This window comes from Archocentrus centrarchus, chromosome 1, assembly GCF_007364275.1.
Source record: "Archocentrus centrarchus isolate MPI-CPG fArcCen1 chromosome 1, fArcCen1, whole genome shotgun sequence".
In the NCBI taxonomy this organism is placed as follows: Eukaryota; Metazoa; Chordata; class Actinopteri; order Cichliformes; family Cichlidae; genus Archocentrus; species Archocentrus centrarchus.
In genome coordinates this window covers 25,472,303-25,493,348 of record NC_044346.1, presented here as the reverse complement: position 1 = coordinate 25,493,348, position 21,046 = coordinate 25,472,303, and the positions used below count along the sequence as shown (strand labels likewise).

Sequence of the window (21,046 nt, the reverse complement as noted above, 5' to 3'; positions counted from 1 at the left end):
AACAAATTCTGGACCTAACTGTGCTTGTGAGAGTTATAAAAATCTAGGACTTGTTTAGAAAACAAAATTTATTTTACACAATTACATTTATTTACACAATTACATTTTGATTCATACTTTATATCACATATAAGAAAAATAATGTGCAAAATATATCATGAATTTCAAACTTGTGATTTTACCCTGCAAGGCTATTTGACACACATACACACACTTGACTGTTTTTGCCACAAATCTAATAATCATTTCCATTTCCTGAGGCTGAGACCTTTCTGCCTAGAATCATACCTGTAGCAACGCAACTGTTTTGCAACAACTGAGCCAACGATTGTGTTTGATCTCAAACATCCACCTATATCTCAGAGATATAGGTGGATGTTTCCATGGACGTTTCCACAATTATGACATGTTCAGTAATTACAATTACACAGTAACATGTTGCACATCTCACACAATGTTGTTCCTAAAATAAAACGATAAACATTTCTGCAGTTTTAGTGCAACTTTTCTGCTTCACCTAACACAGTGCATAAGTGAATGGAGGCTAAGGGTGATTTTCACACCTCGGTAAATTGGAGACATTTACTGGCATGTATGTAACTTTCATTTTCTTGTGTCCCCCACTCTTTAGCTATTTGTCATGTACATTATAAGGCAGGCAAACCCTAATCTGTCACCTCCGTTTGGTAGACAGTAGCTGTGTTGTTTTTGTTCTGTAGTAATTCCTGACATTGCGCATGGTTTTAGTTTTTACAGTGTGATTCTAGTAAAAAACATTTTTTTTTTTAGAAAGTTTCCAAACACTAAACCCAAGGCCACTGTCAGCATTAGCACCTTACTAACAGCTCACATTATGTAACAGGTACATGAATAAAAAGGTATTGTGTCAGGACAAAAACAACAGTGAACGTCAGCTGTCATCGTACTAGTTTTTCAGTTATTTAATCATTTCAGAATGTGACAGGTCATGTTTGTCAGTATTACTTTGTGTATACCGTGTGTGCATGTTTGTGTCAATGATGCAGTAAAAGGTAGTGTGTCTATAGAGCAACTGTTACAAAATCAAATCTGCTCCACTAAGTGACAGCTTTTTGAAGCAAAGTTTCCAGTTTTTATTACACCAGATGATTGTTGATCCAATTACCCATGTAATCAGGCCCATACTTTTGCTTACTTTAGCTTCACTGCTGGTCTCTCCAGTTTTAGAGACAAGATTGTTTCCTTGGCATTATTCCAGCTGGCATATATTCAATGCCTGCCTTAAAGTGTGCACAGCAGGTTATTCATAAAGAATGAACACTATCAGGTTTAATCATAACCTGCAGTAAAAAAGTTATTTACTATTTACGTAGTACTGTAGGCCATGTGCCAGTCACTTCAGACTGTCAGAAGTGAAACTCTGGTTTCAGAAGCAGCTCATCATGACTCAGAGGTGATTTCTTTTTTACGTGTCAGATTAGATGTTTAAGAGAGACAAAGACCATTCCCACTGCCCAAACACAACATGGGTTGGTCCTAATTCTCAAGCGTCTCTGTGGGGTCACTTCATCACATCAGTTGATGATGCCAGCAAATGTATTGATTGGTAGAGGAAGTCCTTTGTTCATGTACTTGCTCAGTCCAGCATCTCTATCCTCTTCCAACTTGTATTTGGACCTCATTGTCTTCTGGACGCAGTATCCTGGATCCAGACAGGGATAGACCTCGATGCTGAAACACAAACATGTTCAAAACACACATCAGTTTGGACTACACGGAAACAAATTAGGCCCTAATTTGAAACATTAACTGTAGGATTCCAAAAAAGCCTAAATCAACTGGAGCTCTCTAGCAATGTAGCATCACACCTATTTCTTTTCCTCCCCAGTGAAACACTCAGCACTTAGACCTTTATTCAGTGATATAAAAAAAAAAGCCCCAGACAATACAACAGAGCGTAGATGCTTACCTCTGCACATTTCTGTAGGTCCTACGATGATCTCTGTCCAGAGTAATAGTGAAAGATCGTCTTTCTAAAGTGCGAACCTTAATGCTGCTTGTTCGAATCTTTGACTCCTGTAAAATAGAATAGAATAGAATAAAACTTTACTGCCATTATACACAACAAATTATAAAATGTAGCACTTCATTGTTAAAAAGCATTTAAATTCCAAGAAAACAGCCTGCAAAATTACAACACACACACACACACACACACACACAACACACACACATATATATATGAGCATGTTTGTGGTATTGCCATAACTTACTGCAATGTTGTTTTTTGTCTTTACAGAAGGTTCATTCAGTATCAGTGTCAAACAGTTCAGATCTATGAGATAAAGGATAAGAAGACACAGAATTAAAAAAAAAAAAAGATTTTTATTTTTTTTAATGAAAGCACGAATCGTTGAGAAAGACAGACAAAATACTGCACCTTCTGCTTCATTGGAAGGAATGGCATTGATCTGTGCGCCTGTCATCCTGATTGAAATTCCTTCATCGGTGTCTCTGCCACTTAATGTCACCTGGACACATACAGAAACACACACATAGACACAAACAAGCAAGTGTCAGATACAATCAGGAAAGGAAAGTTTCTCAGCACATCTTCTGGTAATTGTTAAAATTTTGGGTGACTAGTACTGATAGTATTCCAGTAAGGAAACAAGCTTAAACAAAAGCCATGTACCTTTCTGTAATTCATTGAGACAACAGCGCCGCATCCCTCCCCCGAGCTCTTCTTGTGTTTATCTCCTTGTTGGTTAGAGGTATGTTGTTAAACTTGAATGTTCACAGTTACAGCAAAGCATATAATACCGGGAAAAACACATGTAAGCACAATTTACCTCTAACTGAGGCGGCGATATGCTTGAATTCAGGGAACTCCATCTCCAGATGGGTAAGGAACACATCCTCCACAGGCTCCTTTGTCATGTTGTTGAACGATATCTAATGGAAATGAAGAAACTTTTAAAAATTAGTTTATATTTGAAAAATGTCACCGCTGACAAGCAGACTGTTAAATTCATTTTCTTTCACAGAAAGAAGAAAGAAAAAAATCCACACAGAAAATCCGTAATGCTACCTTAACAAAGTAGATAGCGAAGTAGACAGGCTGCTGACCAGTACGGACATAGTAGGAAATGATGTCAGAGACGAAGGGCTCTTTTTGCCTCTCATTGGTTGCTTGTTGCTAGAGAAGACAAATTTACACATAAGATTAACACTACCACACAATATTGTAATAAAGTAATTTTGATCTCATACCAGATATATCAGAAACAGATACCACTGAAACCTGCACTTATGGCAGGAAACACTACAGTGGTTAATAATTTAGGTCCATTTAACAGAGTCTGTTTACACAGGCTGCTCTTCTTTAAGTTTTCAGTTTCAGAGTTTGCATTTCATTTTGAATTTTATCTCAGCTCTTATGTACCATATGAATCCCTGCCTCCAAAGATGAAGCATATACAGCTTTGTATTACAAACCAGATTTAATAGCTAATAGGAAAAGAAAGAATGAAATATCTTAGCCAGAGTATGCTGAGAATTTTCTTCAACAAAACAGATTTTTTTTCTGAATTTTCAGATGCAAAACTCACATCAAACAATGAACTGTAACAGTATTTTGTATGTGTATATATTACTGTATTCAGCTTCATTTACAGTAATTTTCCAGTTTCAGAGTAGTTCTAGTTCCTGTTTGAACCCACACTGCAGTGTCAAGATGTCTTTGACACAAGCTTACTTCGCTTGTGGTTTCAGTGAAATCAACATATTTGTTTTCCTCACAGTAAGTCATGTAATGCAGTTTCCTGTGCTTCACCTCAAGCATCTCAGTACACTTACTGCCATTGTCTGCAGTAATTATCCACTCTCATTTAATCATACATTATTTATACTTTATTTAAAAAGGCAAGCTTTTTAAAAAGGCCACTTTCTTTTAAACGTGTTTTATCATACCGTCTTGGCCAGGTTGGGAATCATGCCACCCAAACTCTTGATGTTGCAGTTGTACCATGGGTCCACATTGCTCAAATATGAACCAAGAGTGCAGAAATCCCCTTTGGATTGATGGTGGTTTTCCTACAAACGACAGACATGGAAGTGGAACCATAAATACCTCAAATTTGGCTAATCAAAAGCAGTGAAGACACAAGACAAGTCTTTAGGTTTGCATGTAAAACAGTTTGTAACTTAAATGTTGGAAAATTCTTAATAACATCAGCCAAGGAGTAAATAAAAAGTAATCCTAGCAAAGACAAATGAGAAATAAAGTGTGGAGTTTTGTATTCATTAACATGAAAAAAAAGGGAAAGTAGGAAATTTTTCTCAGGTTGCGCTGAACTGCAGCTAAATTAAACATTTATACACAGCATCAATCCAATCCACTACTACATGAAATAAATACGATGACAACTTTGTAACGGGAATCTTCACTACTAATCTGATTAAACAGAAGCCATTTGTTTCTTTATCTTTTGAGGTGTGTTGACTTTTACAAAATAACCAGTGGTGTGTTGACAAGAGGAAATTCCCTTACAATAACTGGGGAGATGGGACTTCGAACACTGCAAACAGGGATGTAGTAAAACTGGAGGCTGACTTTCGTAGTAAGAAAAAGCCTTCGCGCTTCCCTTTTCCTGCAATGGCAAACCACAGACTCATGAGAAGCTTAAAGTATGTTCAGCAAGTTTGGATTTTAACATACAGTCTGATACCTGCAACAGATGAAGTACTGTTTTGATTCACAGACCATTAAGAAAGTAAAATAAGTGACACTTATTAATAATAATAACTGACAGACACCATTTCTTCACCATATCTGAGTGTGAACGTTTATACAATATGAGTAAATAAAAGTTTTAATCCAAGATTTGATGCCAATATCTACAGTAGCCTCTTATTGCTGTGACGACATAACTTCATTTCATTATTAACTGTTAGTGTACCTGCACAACTGTCACACAGTTAAAATATGTTCCAAAAACAAGAGAAAGTGGTTATTGTTAAATTGCGACAAAGATATGTTTAACATTACAAGTAAATACTTTTCCCTTCTGTCATCTTGTTGTAAAAACTGGATATCTCACGCTAACTTTATTTTTTCTTTGTAAAAAGATGTTCCAGAAAACATACTATATTTACTGAGAAAAAAAAACCACTGACCATCTAAATTCTAAATTCATGAGAAAGAGAAACCTACATAATTACATGTAACTCTAAACCACAAGAAATAGTTCTCAACTGCAACTATGTACAGTACCAGTCAAAAGTTTGGACGACTGGTACTGTACACACTGTTAAATTTGCTAGCTTGGCTTGAAGCCATGTCTCTGAAGCAGCTATAATATAGTGCAAAAAAGGAGAAAAATCATAAATGAGGTGTCACACCTTACAGTAGCAAACAACTGAAACCAATATATCTCATAAGAACCTAGCTGCAATACTAAAAGCACCAAAGCAAAATTCTCAGTGCATCTTCATCGAAAAGTCTACTCATTTTGTGATGTGAGTAGTCCCTCACCTGAAGAAGTAATAGGCTTTAGCCAGGCGGCCCAGCACCCTATCACTCCCCATGACAACTATCCTGGCAGTGAATTGTCTCTGTTGCTTGGGGAAGGGGTTGTGCATCATGCTGCTTCCTGCTCTTCTCTGCAAAGTGGTCCCTCTTCTTCCTCCCCTGCCCCCACCTCCTCCTGCCCCTCCGAGGCTTGCCTGATCCTCCATATTTTCCTGTATCAGCACCATACTGTCCTTTACATTTGGTTTCATTTTGATGCCTCCACGCCTTGACAATTTCGAGTCTTGCTCACTGGGAGAAGAAGTAGAAGAAGAAGAAGGTATGAGCTTTAAATATCTGTATAAATGTTTCCGACAGTAAATGTTGTTTGTGAGGATTTGTTAGTATAACTTTATTTCGCGTGACTTTGGGGCAATTTATATGCACATACAGTATGTGGCTCCAAAATTTCACAGCATGCTTTGGAAAATAGACAGCAGTTTTTCATTATGTTACAAGACTGGCATATTAAACCACACAAAACTACGAGAATTTTTTTTATTATTATTAAATAGGAAAGATTAGATTTACGTTTTGCATTGTTCCCATGGTCCACTCATGCTGACAGTGTCCAGAGATGATGATGGGGACGGCTCAGTGCTGGGTGGCAGGTCCCTTTCAATACCACTGTCATTGGACATAATGGAGAAGCGCGTCATGTCACATGGCATCATTTCAGTGGGCGATTCACCCAGCTCAGGGTCCTCTTGCTCTTGGATGATGGAGAACTGGTCTGACATGGAACTGGATCGCAACCACTTGGCCACCTCTCGCCCTGTCAACAGTTTGGACATAATGTTCAGATAATGTTACTCACATGGAGCTACAGTATACACTGAGCTGTGTGAGCAGACAGTATAGAACATTGCCTAGTCCTTTCAATATATGTCAACATCATCAACAAACATTTTCCCAGTTTTATGAGTTTTATGAAACCTCTACATCATCAGTCTGATTTTTTTTTGTCCCCCCCTGAAAACCCCTAAACCCCTAAATTGCACAATACATTTTTAAGCAACAAATAGCACACAAATGCATATAACTCATATATGCAAATTGATATTTAATTTCTTTTCTTTTTTTAATTTGTCAGAAAGTACAATAAAGAATTTTCTGGCAATTATTTCATGATTCAGACTACACAGGGTCAGATTTAAATTCCAGCAATCTATTCTCTAATGTGCCAGACTGAAGTGAACACATTAAGTTGCATTAAGTGGGCTAAGCTCTGATATACTGAAATCAAATTAGAGAGGAACGATCTATCCTCAGATATTCTGCAAGCTGATAGACATTACAATGATGTCATCTACTTTGACTTTATTTATTTTAAATATATTAAAAAGTGAGAATCAAAAGTACCATTTGGCAACTAAACTAAGTAATCATATCTGAACTAACTCTTTCATGAGGCTACTTCAAGTCAAAGAACCTTTGACTTGGACAGAATTTTTTCACAAGAAAACAGGTTTTTATTTTTACACTCCAGTCTCTGTTTGTAACAACATCCTCTAGAATCCCGCCAGCATCACAAGACACTCACAAATATCCAGATCCTCTGTCCACAGGTGGAAGCTCATCTCTGGGTTAGGAAGAGGGCAGTCACATAGCGGTCCACCAGACAATGGTGCTGCAACACACACACACAGCGGAAAGCAGAGAGAGGAAAGACCAAAACTGTCACAATGACTATAAAAAAAGCACTTGCCACCTCCACAACTTCCTCTGTGTGAACACCCCTGTCCATGCTTCAGTCATCCAGCTGTGATGAAGCTGGAGCAGGTTCATCAGATAAACTGATGTGATAATAGCAGGGAAAAGAGTGCCATGGAAATATATATCCGGAAATACTAAAAATACAGACAGCTGACTTTACACACTAGCCATGGAGGAAACAGCTAAATAGAAGGTCATGCTTGATCTTAGCAGCAGGCAGTGTGTCCAGCCTTTTGTGGTTATATAAAACATGTCCATCACAGATAATGTTTGCAAAATACACTGAACACTGCTAAACTGGTTCACAGTTCAAAGCTTGGTTAGTCTGAGATTTAGCTCTTTTAATGTTGAGATACTGTGGGCACGCCAGATGATGGCGTGTCACATTTGTGAGATGCAAAGTACAGTTTGCAAATCTCTACGTTTGGCAAACAACAATCACTTTTGAAATGTGACACCACAGGCATGTTTGATCTGAATACAAACAGTACTCGCAAATCACTTTTGTGAAACAGCCCGGAGCTTTAGTGTTTCAATATTTCTCAAACTGGGAACTTAAAAAAGAAGCTCTAAATGTCAAACAAGTAGGCAGATATCATACTTAAAACATTTACAAGAGGGCGGGTAAGACTAAAAATTGTGCGTGTGCTTTACACCCCAATATTTGGCCACTTCATGGAGACTGTAATTACTGTTTTTATCAATTAACATCAAGAGGGTTAGTACCCCAGATAACAAAGTACAGTTATGCGCATATGTTATCTCCTCTTGGTTTTTCATCTTCCATTTGGCTTCTGCCTCATACTCATGTGACTGTGGTTCTCGAAGTTCTTCCACTTTCACTGATGTCTACGTCCATGCTTAAGTTCATGTATGACTCAGACAGACTAACTTTGGCACATAGAGATGTGGTCAGCCATGGTTTTGTATTTCCTTTTCAGAGAAATCCTACCTGAGTCGGCATTGGTCACAATCTCGCTGTAGAGCTGTTGAAGGCGGTTCCTCAGAGCTCCCCCCTCCCCTCTGCTGCCCTCTTCCATGCTCTGCTCTAGTGTCGCCAACACTTCCTCAAAATATGGCTCAATGTCTTGTCCCATGTCCTGTTGCAAAGCACACAAACAACTGGTTGAACACACGATCACAGGAAAATAAACATATACAGATGATGTATTCATAGCAAAGAGGTGAGGGGTCATAAATGTGTGTATGCCTGCCCTTGTGTGTGTTCTGCTGAGCTGCTATATTAGGACCAGTGCCAGGAGATATTTCCACCATGCAGCTCAGAAACAACAGACCTTCATTCATAATGTTTGGTGTGACTCTTAGACAATTTTTAATCCAGATGCAGTAAATGAACACCTCCTTGCCAAGATTCGAACTTGTCTGAGAGTTTTAGTAGATGCATCTATGGTGCAAGTTTGGGCATCCTAGGTCACATTGTTAAGACCAATGTTAAAGTTGTTGTGGGACAGATGCTGCCGATGCCAAGGCTATGACAATAGCTTAACTTTTATTTCAAAACATCCGAGCTAAAAATAAATAAAGAATGGAATGGTTTTCTACAGAATGTGTTAAGAGTGCATCCTTAGTGTAATGCTAGCTAGTCATCTTTTCTGCAGTACGTTTACTCATACATCTGATCTTTTTTCCACCAATCATTGACTCATTCTAACAGGTTTCTCTAACAGGTTTTTTTTTGAGTGAGTGGGGGAAGGGTCCGTGATGTGGTCAGGATGTGGAGCTCATGTTTATTATGTCCAACCCACTTGCATTATTTGTCCACATTAAACTGAGCACTGGTCAGTCACATTTACTCAAACAAACCAAAACTTGCGTGCTAATTTTGTAAGAATATTGGATGAATTCCATGTTCAGCAACATAAAGCCGAGTCACATTTGATTTAGATGGTAAAGTTAAAAGGAAATAGTAAATTCTGAGCTAGGGTCTAATTTGAAATTTATTAAACAAAGTACAGCATACAGAAAATGTCCGCATTTAACTTTACAAAGCTACAAAACAACACAAAAGTCTACTGACCTTGAGGGCTTGAGCGAGTTTTGGCCCATGGCACTGCTCTGCTCCTAAAGCAGCCTGTATGGAGTGTTGGACCACACTGCGCATGTGATCAAGAGGATTTAGAAATTGACCTGAAGCTGTAGCTGATACCTCAAAATCCCCCGACACAACTGTCATCAAGGAATCAGAGAAGACCTCTGGTTCAGCTAAAACAAAAACCCTGCAGATATTTAAAAGAGAGACTTAAAGAATGAAAAAAGAAGGCTGATGGACTGTAATGGCTTGAGAAAATATAGAAACCCTTTTTAAACATTCAGTTCTAATAGGCTTTGACTAAACTTTAAGTCAAGAAGTGCATTATTTACACTTAACTCACCTCTCCTGAAAGGGATAGTGAACATTTTTTAGTCTCTGCTCAGCTATGACCATCCTCTGGTACATCAGACCTATAGATTAAAGCAGCATTTAATGTCAATGGTTGCAATGATCATACAACATTTTTTTTTCTATTTCAGTTAGTAGATATATTTTTAAAAACACGTGTGCTTCACCTTTGCTCTCTCGAAAAAGATTTAAAGTACACAATAAGTAATTTCAGCGTGAAATGTAAGTGTCAAAGTGTCAAAGCAGGTAAGGCTCAAGAACAAACTGCTTTAGAATATAAAATAAGATAAAACAACTACAACTAAATAAAAGCAAGCCTGCACAAGTGGGTTTTAAACATATACAAGCCTCTTACCACCCCAAATTTCAAATTTAACCAGAAAAAAAATACCTGGAATGAAGCGTTCAGTTTTTATCTGTCTCGAGTAGCTAAGGCCCACAGTGCAGTAGGGATGAGGAAACGTCAGGAGTCTTTTACAGAAGTCATAAATCCGTTTGTAGAGTTCATCTGGAATGTAGGCTGTCTGGAATTTAATAATAAACAATGGGTTGGGGAAATAACTACAATTTTATATTTTATGGTCACAAATGGTGTTTAGTGATGGTGCTAAAATGTGAGGGAAAAAGGCTTCAACATGTTCTGGGAATTAAAATATAAAATCCTTCTACATGGCACTACTGACATTACCAGTGGGGAAACACACTACATTATAGTACATGCTTTAAAAGTAATGCACAAGTTGTTTTTTAAAATTGTATGCCAATGAAACACTATAAATATAAAGAATAAGCACATGTCAGTCCACTATATTTATCTAGCTATATGCACTTTAACAGAACCAAGTATGCACCCCAAATGGACCAGAAGAATTGTCTGAATTAACTACGTTCAACAATTTGGTTAAAAAAAAAAAACAAGTACAAATAAGCAGGTCTTGGGGAGCTTTTCACAGAGTACCAATGTGGCAGAAAAACTGTACCTGGAAGATGGCATACATCAGCGTGTGGAGCAATGGGATAATGCATTTGCGAGAGTCCCATCTCTCAGCCTGCAGAGAAAATGCATCATATGACAGGGTGCCACATACTTCTATAAAATAATCAAATTTAAGTTTCTGTAAATTCCTTTCTCTGTGAAAAGCTAAAAAAACTTTCAGAACCCCCATTGTTTACAGTCAGCGTTTGCCAGGTTGTGGTGATGTATTTGTTTAAGAGTATCAGCAGTGCTGCTTCAGAGATCAAGTACCTTTTCCAGCTCCTTTATCAGTAACCACACCAGAGATAAGCTGTTTGCAGGATTCTTTTGAACCTTCTTATGAAGTGTCCATCTCAGCATCCCTGCGCGCGCACACACACACACACACACACACACACACACACACACACACACACACACACACACACACACACACACACACACACACACACGCATAAACTTTTAACACATGCAAAATTTCAGGAGAACTAAACACACTCATCAAATGTGTCAGACTTTTCACCACCCCAGCGCAAATCCAAGAGCTGACTGCTGATGACTACTTACAGAATGAGTCTTTATTTTGGTGACGTGGCTAAATATTCCATGGTGTGATTAATGCTAACACTAGCTGGTGTCACTAAATATCTATTCTGGGTGGAAAAGTTTACAAACTGGAACAGGTTTGGCCACAGAAAAAAATAAGTTAGTTTTGAATATAACCGCATTCTCTAATGTTTGTTAAGTCTCAGTGACAAAATCAAATGATGTCATTCACACAGAGTCAACAATAAACACTGACAAAGCATTTAAAAAACATCTTTTATACCTCTGATATAATTTTGGTAAGGTGATTGAGATCATTGTTTACCTTTGTTGAAACAGTCAGGGTGCTGTAGCTGGTCTGTTTCCCTGGGCAGCACAGCCTGGATGCTACGGTAGAGCTCTGGCTCTGGAACTGTAGGGGAGCCACCAGCTGACAAGAAAGGTTGAGACACTAGGAGTTTAAGTCTGAATGGTTTTGTTTGAAATTAAACACAGTGTCACAATTCCTTAAATGACACAATTCTAACAGTAACTCTGTATAAATCATGATCAAATAAATTACAGTCAAATTAAGACATTTTTCCTGTAAATATTTATAACTGAGTGCTTATTTGAGTGAGTTTTCCGTACCTGTTTGCTCCATACTACACATATTATTTGAGCTATCCCAGAGGGCCATGTTGGTCCTGTCTCACACACATCATGCGTCCATCAACTGCAGACAGGAAGAAGACATGGAAAATAAGCGTCACTTATGCTCTCTTGCGTCTGCGATCAAACACTACTTGGACAGACAGCTTCTCACTCCACCCCCCCCCCCCCCCCCCCCACACACACACACACACACACACACACACACCTCCACACTTACCCTCCAAAAGCATTAGAAATGCCTATAAATAATACAGCCGACTTCAAGTCCCACAGAGGTTTATGAGTCATCTGTCAAGCCCCCATAACACAAATCCATTGTGACATTTACCCAAATTTACTGAGAACAAACCATCCATTGTGACCATGGCTAGTTTAGTTTAGTCTTTATGTACAGCATAAATGATATGTGAGATAAGCAATAAACCCTGCTTTCCAAGGATCTGTTATGGAGACAAATTGCTATGAATATTTACACTTATGTTTTGCTCTCTTCTCTAGAATTTACTTATCATTAAAATCATCTTCACGTGACCACTTTTGCAAAAAATAAGGAGATCTTAGTGCTGAATAAAAAAACGTTTGTATAAACGGAGCAAAAGAAATTAACCTAATACACCAAGACTCCCAGAAACAAAAATAAGATAAAATGGTTTTCAAGTAGAGACTTGTTAGGTAATTTTTTAGTTACCAGTTTAAAAAAAAAAAGTCAAAACCTATATTCATAGTATCACACAAGGTGACACTATGATCATAAAGCATCCAAATCCATTGCTAACAGTAAGGTAAAATGGAGATAATATTACAAAAACTTACCCTGTTCCTTATAGAGACAAACAACTATATCCTACAAGTCTGCTAGACTCACACGCTACGCAGGCTGTACTAACATGTAAGTGACAAAGAGTCAGAGCGACTGAGTGCGAGTGAGACAGTGAATCACACGCAAGTGAGAACAACGATTTATTTCTGAATGCATTTCCTTTTGTATGAGGGTAAGAGTTATAGTATGAGCTCAGTTAATTCTGGTGATGAAGAATGAAGGTGTGTGTGGTGGCAGCGGGGGGGGGGGGGGGGGGGGGGGGTATCTGTGCAGGTGTGTGAATTGTCTGAACTGTTTGGATTTGTTTCTATTTTTAGACTTCTGACTCACCCCTTGTTTTCTCACATTTCTAAACTCTTACACCTGGCACTTACTCTCATTCTTGCATTCCTAAGTTTTCTCATTTCACTCTCTCTCTCTCTCTCTCTCTCTCTCGCACACACACACACACACACACACACACACACACACATACATTTTGAGGTCATTCCACCGGCCATATGTGTACAATGAAAGGACTTAGTATGCTGGATTTAGTGCTGATCCGTCTAAGAAAAGCAGTGCTTTCAAAAACAGTGAACAACGCTGCCTCAGCAGCTGAATGCTGCCTGTTTGACCACAAGTTTCCGGGTGCCTCTAGTATGATCAGGCTCCTTCTCACTGTTTTACATTCCCCCTTCTTTCTCTCACTCCTTTTTTTTTTTCTTCTCTCTTTTTACATATTCAGCTGTGCAACTGGTTCCTTTAATACACAAGAAGAATACTATTTTTCTGTTTCTCTATGGTAAAAAAAAATAAAAAATGCAGACACAAAACTAGTTGAGCATGCACACACACACACGCATGCATGAAAAATGTCAAGTGCATGCATGGGCTCTCACTCACACAGGGTGCAAGTATACAATCTATCTTGGCCTTTCTAAGAGAAACTATTAATGCCGCACAGGAGCTGACACATACGTAGCACTTCCTCTCTGTCAAATGAGTGGGCAGACAACGCTCTATATTTAGCGAGAGAGAGAGAGAGAGAGAGAGAGTGAGAGAGAGACAGAAGAAACTCAAGCTCAAATATGGCTTAAAAGTAGATGAACCATATCATTCAGAGCATTTCTAAATAAGTAGCTTGGAAAACCCAGTCTGCAGTAAATGTACTGCAAAAGGTGATTTAAAACATTTTTTTTTTTAACTTGTGTCAGATTAAAATGAAAAACAAAAAAAGATCGTCAAGCCTACATAAGATCAAATATAAGAATTTTCATGGTTGAAGCGATATACCGAAAGTTGCTTTATGTAGTCCTACCAACTTCCATTACAATAGTCAGTTTGATTGTATATGTATAAAAGTCTGTGGGTATTAACTATTTTACATGTCCTAACAAAACTCTTTTTGTATTTAACTTGGATGTTCAGGTTTGTTTCAACTGTTTGTTTGTTTTTTGCCACAAACCTGACGATTTTGTATGAAATCTTTGTTCACTGTTGTCGTACCACAATGTGTCATTATTTTACAAAAAAATAATCTAATGCTAAAATGTGTTATTGTACCAACACACACACACCAGGAAATATCTAGTCTGTGTCTGAACTACATAAAATCACCAAACAAAGTCAAGTTAAAGTCACCTAACACGCAGGAATTAGGACACGATTTATTGCGCTCATGTATTTTAGCTAAAACAGAATCAAAGACAGGAGATATAAAAGTAGGACATTTAAAAGTAACTATATGCACAAATACTATTCATAACATCTTTTGCACAACCAAGTCACCAGTACCACGGTGCATCTTACAAAAGCCCCTTTTTTCCATGTACGTAAATCACAGGATCAGTTTGGCACAGATTATAACACACTTCATGTTTGCATAGTTGTTAGCTAAAATGCTAAAATTGTCAATAGGATTTTGTGTATTGGTATAGCTTTTATTTGAAGTTTGGGGTTTGTGAATAAATTTCTTTATTTTTCCAATTGTGAGTTTGACTTCTTGTGACATTGTTGAGTCTTTGATTTAGTAAGTAAGTAAGTACATTTTATTTATATATACATATTTAAAACCAAAGTGCTTTACATCTCATGTTTCTTTGTTCCCCCACTAATTAGAAGAAGAAGAAGAAGAAACAGCCTTTATTGTCCCACAGAGGGGAAATTTGGGTGTAACAGCAGCCGCAGTTATTATAAATATAAATAAAATTATAATAATTTACACTATTAAGAAAAGAATATATATATATATATAAAATCAACAAACAAGATTAACCTTAATACTACTAATAATAACACTATATACAATGTACATGATGTGCCTGTGTGTTGAACCTTAACAGGCCGGACTATTTACAGTATATTATATATTATTCTACATTGTGTAGGTTATTGTGGTTTTTGTTGGGAGCAGTGATGGTTATAAAGTCTTACAGCTGCTGGGAGGAAGGATCTGCGGTAACGCTCCTTTGTGCATTAATGTCTTTCTTGGTTCAGCGTCTCGTTTCAGTTATTGTTGCTCATTTCCCGTTTTATTCGATAGCTAGTTTTCTCATTTCTTTCTTTGGGTTTTACTTACTGTCTGTTGATTGTCTTCATTACTGGCCCCTGCATCTCGTTCACATTCTTCTTCTCATTCCCAAAGCCTTAGGTGTATAAATAGTCCTTTTTTCAGCGTTCCTACCTCCCAAGCCTTGTCGTATTTCCTGTAATTTTGCATTTTCTATGCATTCCATTTTTGTTGCCTTGTTCTTACCAGCTTAACAAAAAAGCTTTTTTTGGTCTGGATTTGCATCCTGCCTTTAAATCTGACAAATTACCCGGAAAACTGGTATAAAAATTTGGTTAATATTTTATTACAGGTGCAATCTTGCCTCTTACTTCCTGGCCTCATGCTGGTGACACTAATTTCCCCTGAGTGTTGACTATTTACAATTAATGTTATTCAGTTCCTGAGCTAAGCTTCCGTTACAAAACACAAGTATCGACACCTTTCTTATACAAGCAGAGATCAATAAATATAGCAGTGGTCAGCTGAAGGCTCAGATGGCGCTACTTAACACAAAACAGGAGCACACTGAGGCACACTGCAGACATCTCAGAAAACAGGAAGGGCCTGACAGCTCTGTGTGAGTGGAAGTGCGTTCATAGAGCAAGAGAAAGGTGGTATTTAGATGCATGCGAGGGGGGCTGAGATCATACAGTATGTGTGTTTGCTTGATTGGAAATCCCCAACCTAGGATTGCTTAAGGTCTTTTGACACAGATGAGCTTAATCGTCTCTCAAGTCTTGAATTGGATAGAGTACAACAAAGAAAAAAGCATCTGCACAGGTTTGTTGATATGTAGACAACAAGTGATACCTGAAAAACAAGTGTGGCGCAACATATTTTGGATTTCCTGGTAGAAACGTTAATGAATGCAGTATTGTGTGAGCTATCACTGACAGTAAAAGCAGTATAATTAAGTTCCTTGACTTTTTCCACTTCTTAGGAAAAGAAAAAAAAATGCAGTGAAAATATGGAGAGAAAGAACATACTTTCTTCTCCATGCGAATCACCTCAGGAGCTACAAAACAGTCCTGCAGAATACTGTTTTCAATAGCCAAAAGACAGTCTGTCCTTTATGGTTCTAATAATGCAAAGATAACTAAACACTGTGAGGATTGTGTAGAAACACAAACCACACAAGTAAAAGTTGCAAAGATATCCCTAAAACAGACATTTGATCTTGTATAAGCAACAGGGGATATCAATCAAATTTATTTCCTGCATCAACATAATGGACAATATACGGAAGTCCTCTTAGATGCTTGAATGTGCACGTTTGTGTGTAAACTTGCCCAACCCAAGTATTATCTCCTCAAGGTCTGCAAACATTTTCTAAAATAATGCCCAAAATATGCAGCAAGCAGTTAAAACACTAAAAGAAAGATACATTTCTGATGGGAGGAGTTGGTGCAAGTGCAAAGTTAAGGCACGAATCTACATGCACCAGGTGCCGATTTATGCTGTGTGCCGTAGCATGCTAGATCCATCAGGCAAGAGGAAGTTGGACAAAACAAGACAGAGAAGCTTCCTGTAAAGGTTTGTGTGTGTGTGTGTGTGTGTGTGTGTGTGTGTGTGTGTGTGTGTGTGTGTGTGTGTGTGTGTGTGTGTGTGTGTGTGCGTGTGTGTGTGTGTGTGTGTGTGTGTGTGTGTGTGTATGTCTGGTGAGGCTCTTTCTGTGGAGCTTATACCTGCAAGAAGTGGGTCAGCTGGTCCACTAGTGTTCGTGTGAGGATGTGGCATTAGGCAACATGCGGGAACCAAAAACCTCTGCACAAATACAATATTTAACACAAATGATGATGAAAGCAAGTCCATATACTACACTGCATAGAATTCTGTGTCGTCACACATGAGCACATATATTATGCTGCATACAAAGAGCTTAAAACGTAACTCACACTGACTGATGCACACAAATGTACACAAGTATTTACGTACAAATCACTAACTTTTCTGCAGTTCAATAGCGTTAAAATTTAATTATAATGTTTTTTTCTGCTTTTCCTCAAACATTAATATAACAGTAAAACTTGTATGAAATATTAATGTTACATAAGTATTTCAGAATAGTGTTCAAATTCAGTCATACTTCCAAATTCATTCTTCTTGAGGACAGACAGCTCTGAACAAATGCAGCATTGTAAGAACAGTACAGCTTTGACCTGAGACAACCAGAGCATTGTGGAGAAGTGTTAATGATTTATATTTTTGGTCTTCTGGATAACAAGCTATTTCTAGAGACAGCTGTATCAGCTATTCAATCTTCACACGTAGTTCTGACATGCTTGTTTGCAAAGACATCATTGGGAAGAAGCAGCAAATCAGTTTCACATATTTTATTTGCTTATTTAGCAACAACAGATTCCCTTACATACTGTTCAAGAAACTAGTCTGGGTGGATTTCCTAAAGATCTATAAGCCTGTCCTTCAAACAGATGAGATGGTATCCCTGCTGTTAATGCAACTATTTAATCAAGTGCAATGTACCTCAGACATACGTGGCTAAAGTTAGCCTGACATGCAATAAGAAAATGTATTCTATTTTATTTGCACATAACATGGATTTACACTATATATATATATATATATATATATATATATATATGTATATATATATATATGTATATGTATATATATATATATATATATATATATATATATATATATATATATATATATATATATGGACACATTTAAATACATTTTTATACATTATTTTTGCATTATTCAATAATATTATTATTCAATAATATTAATGCACAAGTCTGAACAACAAACGTTGTTTGTTCCCCAAGATCACCAGTCTAACCACACATCAGATCTTATTCAGCCACTGTGGGCAAAACTGGGCAACGCTGAATCACAGAAGTAAACTTTCAAACAGTAAAAGGTCTTTAGGGGTAAAGTGACCCACTGCTACCACCACAGGATGTGCCACATGCGTCACCCAACAGCACAAATAGATCTTCTCATACTTGGCAACGATGGAGCCACTTCTTTCCAAGGAGCCCACAGGCGCACAACTATGCCAAGAAGTGCTGCCGTTTGTTTTTAATGTGCCTTAGAACAAACAAAAGGGCGGTGTCTCAAACTGAGGACAGTCTGCGGCTGTGTGTATTTTGGTATCTGCTATATGTGGAATTAAGGGTGTTTTATAATAACTTTCTGCGAGGCTGTGATTTTAAATGTGTCAAGTTTTCTGGGAAAATTCAAAAGTTGCGTGGGTTATCAACAGGTCCAAAAGTTATATCCACTCAGTGGGCCAAAAAAACTATAAAGTGGCAAACAAACTGTAGTGCAAGTGCAAACAAGTGCAAAGTGTGCAAAGTGAGACCTTGTGAGACAATGTTTTGTCCAACAGCGTAACTTCTAGAGACAATTTAGTTAAGATATTGACTTGTTTTTTTTTTTATAAAAGTATTAAATAGAATTAAATATATTTTCATTAATTTTATAAAGTCTCTCTTTTATATTGGATTGTTTATTTTTTTCCTACTTGCTTTAAAATGTCACTGTTTTATTCGGGTTTCTCTTTTTTTTTGGTAATGATACAGAGTGCACTGTATTTTGTATGATGGTATCTTACATCATGAAAACACATCAAGTAACCGGTAGTCTGAATTGATCATGCCTTTGACTAAGCTGAAATGGTCAAATGCTCAGATGAACCATACAAGTTAACACAACCTGAAGATATAGTGGAGATGAATGGGAAATAAATTTTCTGTATTGCAGTCTAAAGTACTTTTTTCTGTGCCTTCAGCATTCCAACTGAACATTTCCTAGCAGCCCACAACAACATATTGTCTCTAGGCCTGCCAGTGCCCTCATGTGGATCGGCATTCCCGTCTTTAGTTTTTGAGTTACTGAATGAAAGTAGATTTTTATCGTAGTGTTAAGATGCCTTCAAGATACATGTCCAAAAATGGGTCCAATTGTTGCCCTTAAATTGTTGATATTTTCTAAGAACTAAGAGTCCTTTGTGGAGAAAGGCCACTATGGCAGCACATGACATTGACCCTCATGGGGTGCGCCACACCGTCTTACACAGTGTTCATTCACCTCCCTGTGAGTCTTGTTTTGTACATTTTTTTGTTGTTTTTTTTTTTTTTTTACAGTTTGTGCTTGCTGCATAAATTCCACTAGCTGCAGGAGTTTGTGCTTATTATCATTGTTACACAATAAGCATGTGATGTAAATTCTTTAACTAATGATTAATAATCCTTAATATACTTCTATTCCACTGCTGAAATGAAACAGTTTTAAATGCAGTTCTGTAGCTCACGGTGCACCTGTTCTCATCCTTTCAGTGCCCCAGAACATCTTTGCTACATTACATCACTTCAGGCACTTGTCTCATCCCAGAAATTGTTTATGAGTTTGCAAGCCCTATCTCAAAACATTGACAACAGCACTGATAAGGTTATCTTCGTAAAGGAGTGCAACTAATTTCCCTCATTATGTGCATTTACATTATGAGAATGTGTTAATTTTCCTGCAGCTGTATGATCGATATTATTTCCTCTTGAACTTCGTCCAAAACAAAAGTGAGGCAGTGAGGTAATAGCCTAAATATCTGAAGCAGTTTAATCACTGAGCCTTCATCTCCCACTGGAGAACCTCACCCAGTAGTTGACATCAGAAGTCTGATTTTGAACAAGATTAGAGATCTGTTTGCGCAACTGGATGTTGCTGCAACTTCACTTAGCCAGTGCCCAAGACATCTTCTAAAAAACAAACGTTGCGTGCCCCCCGGAAAAAAAAATAACTGCTGTGATTCTCTACCCACAAATGGGCCATTTGCTTCTCTTTTTTATGAACAAAAAGGATCGCATCCACGGAGACTATAACTATCCATCATCCACTTAATCCCAAAGTGATGCCTGGAAGCTCAGATCTAAAACAAGGAAGCTGGAGGAAATGCAGGCGTACTTTTAGACTCAAACAGACAAACAGAGAGTCAGGGGTTCAATCAGATCAGGCACTGATATCAAAATCATGCTATTATCTCAGGCGGGGAAAATAAACCGCCGCCCCCGTGTCTTCCCGTGTCATAAGCCAGGATGTGGGGAGGTTTTTGAACAGGCTGAATTGCACGTAAGAGAGCCTATAGAAAAAAAAATGATGGGATTAAAAAGAGAGAGGGAGAGAGAGAGGGGGACCCGGCACTACAGCTGACATGAGCAATAGCGCCGGAATTTCTGGTCAAATATGCCAGTCAGGCGCTCTACAATAAACCACTGCCATATCTTATCTCCACATGTCATACTTAGTGTATACTGCTGACAAAGCGCACCGTCCGGCGTACCAGTGCACAAACACAAACACCGTTAACACCGTTAACACCAGAAATGAAAATTAAACAACAAAACATCCATCAAATTTAATCGCTCCGTCTCTCTGAAGACAGACGGCGCAATAGAAACATAAAGGCTATGCACAGTTTCGCGTTAAACGGAAGGCACAGCTGCTTGCAAATACAAATTTTTATCACCAGCGATGTAAATTAGCCACAATTTATGATCGTCGACACCAACTTTTCCGCGAGCGGGCATACAGTAAACTATACTGTAAACGTGTCAGCACTGAGTAACACAAAGAAATTTTTGCTTTTAGGAAAACTTACCTAAAGTTGAGTTGTACAGCCGGCTTCATTCGCTCAACTTAAATTACTGTATTATTTCAGGGTCTCCGCAGAACTTTACTCCAGTCATCTGGAGCACAAGATCAGCTGACCACGCCCACTGCTGCGACACCGGCAACTTGTGCGAAAACCAATCAGAGCACTCGATCAGAAACGATTATTTACGCCACAAGCGTTTCCAAGTAGATATACAGGCAGGCAGGCAGGC

At 38.0% G+C, this 21,046-nt stretch overlaps 1 protein-coding gene across 2 annotated transcripts; it reads right to left on the bottom strand.

Moving 5' to 3' along the window:
- Positions 1-117: 117 nt before the first annotated feature.
- pik3r6 (phosphoinositide-3-kinase regulatory subunit 6) lies at positions 118-20,944 on the bottom strand. Of its 2 annotated transcripts, none has more exons than XM_030735014.1 (21): positions 20,821-20,944; positions 11,821-11,905; positions 11,516-11,620; positions 10,915-11,006; positions 10,649-10,717; positions 10,060-10,192; positions 9,661-9,730; positions 9,306-9,504; positions 8,220-8,367; positions 7,095-7,181; positions 6,083-6,326; positions 5,516-5,803; positions 4,532-4,631; positions 3,952-4,074; positions 3,071-3,178; positions 2,832-2,934; positions 2,675-2,739; positions 2,420-2,510; positions 2,253-2,314; positions 1,949-2,055; positions 118-1,710 (listed from the first exon to the last, which is right to left on the bottom strand). In XM_030735014.1, the coding sequence occupies exons 2-21, from the start codon at positions 11,867-11,869 to the stop codon at positions 1,554-1,556; spliced, it is 2,400 nt and encodes a 799-aa protein (XP_030590874.1). In that variant the 5' UTR covers positions 11,870-11,905; positions 20,821-20,944; the 3' UTR covers positions 118-1,553. The 2 variants fall into 2 exon arrangements, with proteins under 2 accessions (XP_030590874.1, XP_030590884.1); XM_030735024.1 differs by lacking the exon at positions 20,821-20,944 and adding an exon at positions 12,658-12,793.
- Between the last annotated feature and the right edge of the window lie 102 nt (positions 20,945-21,046).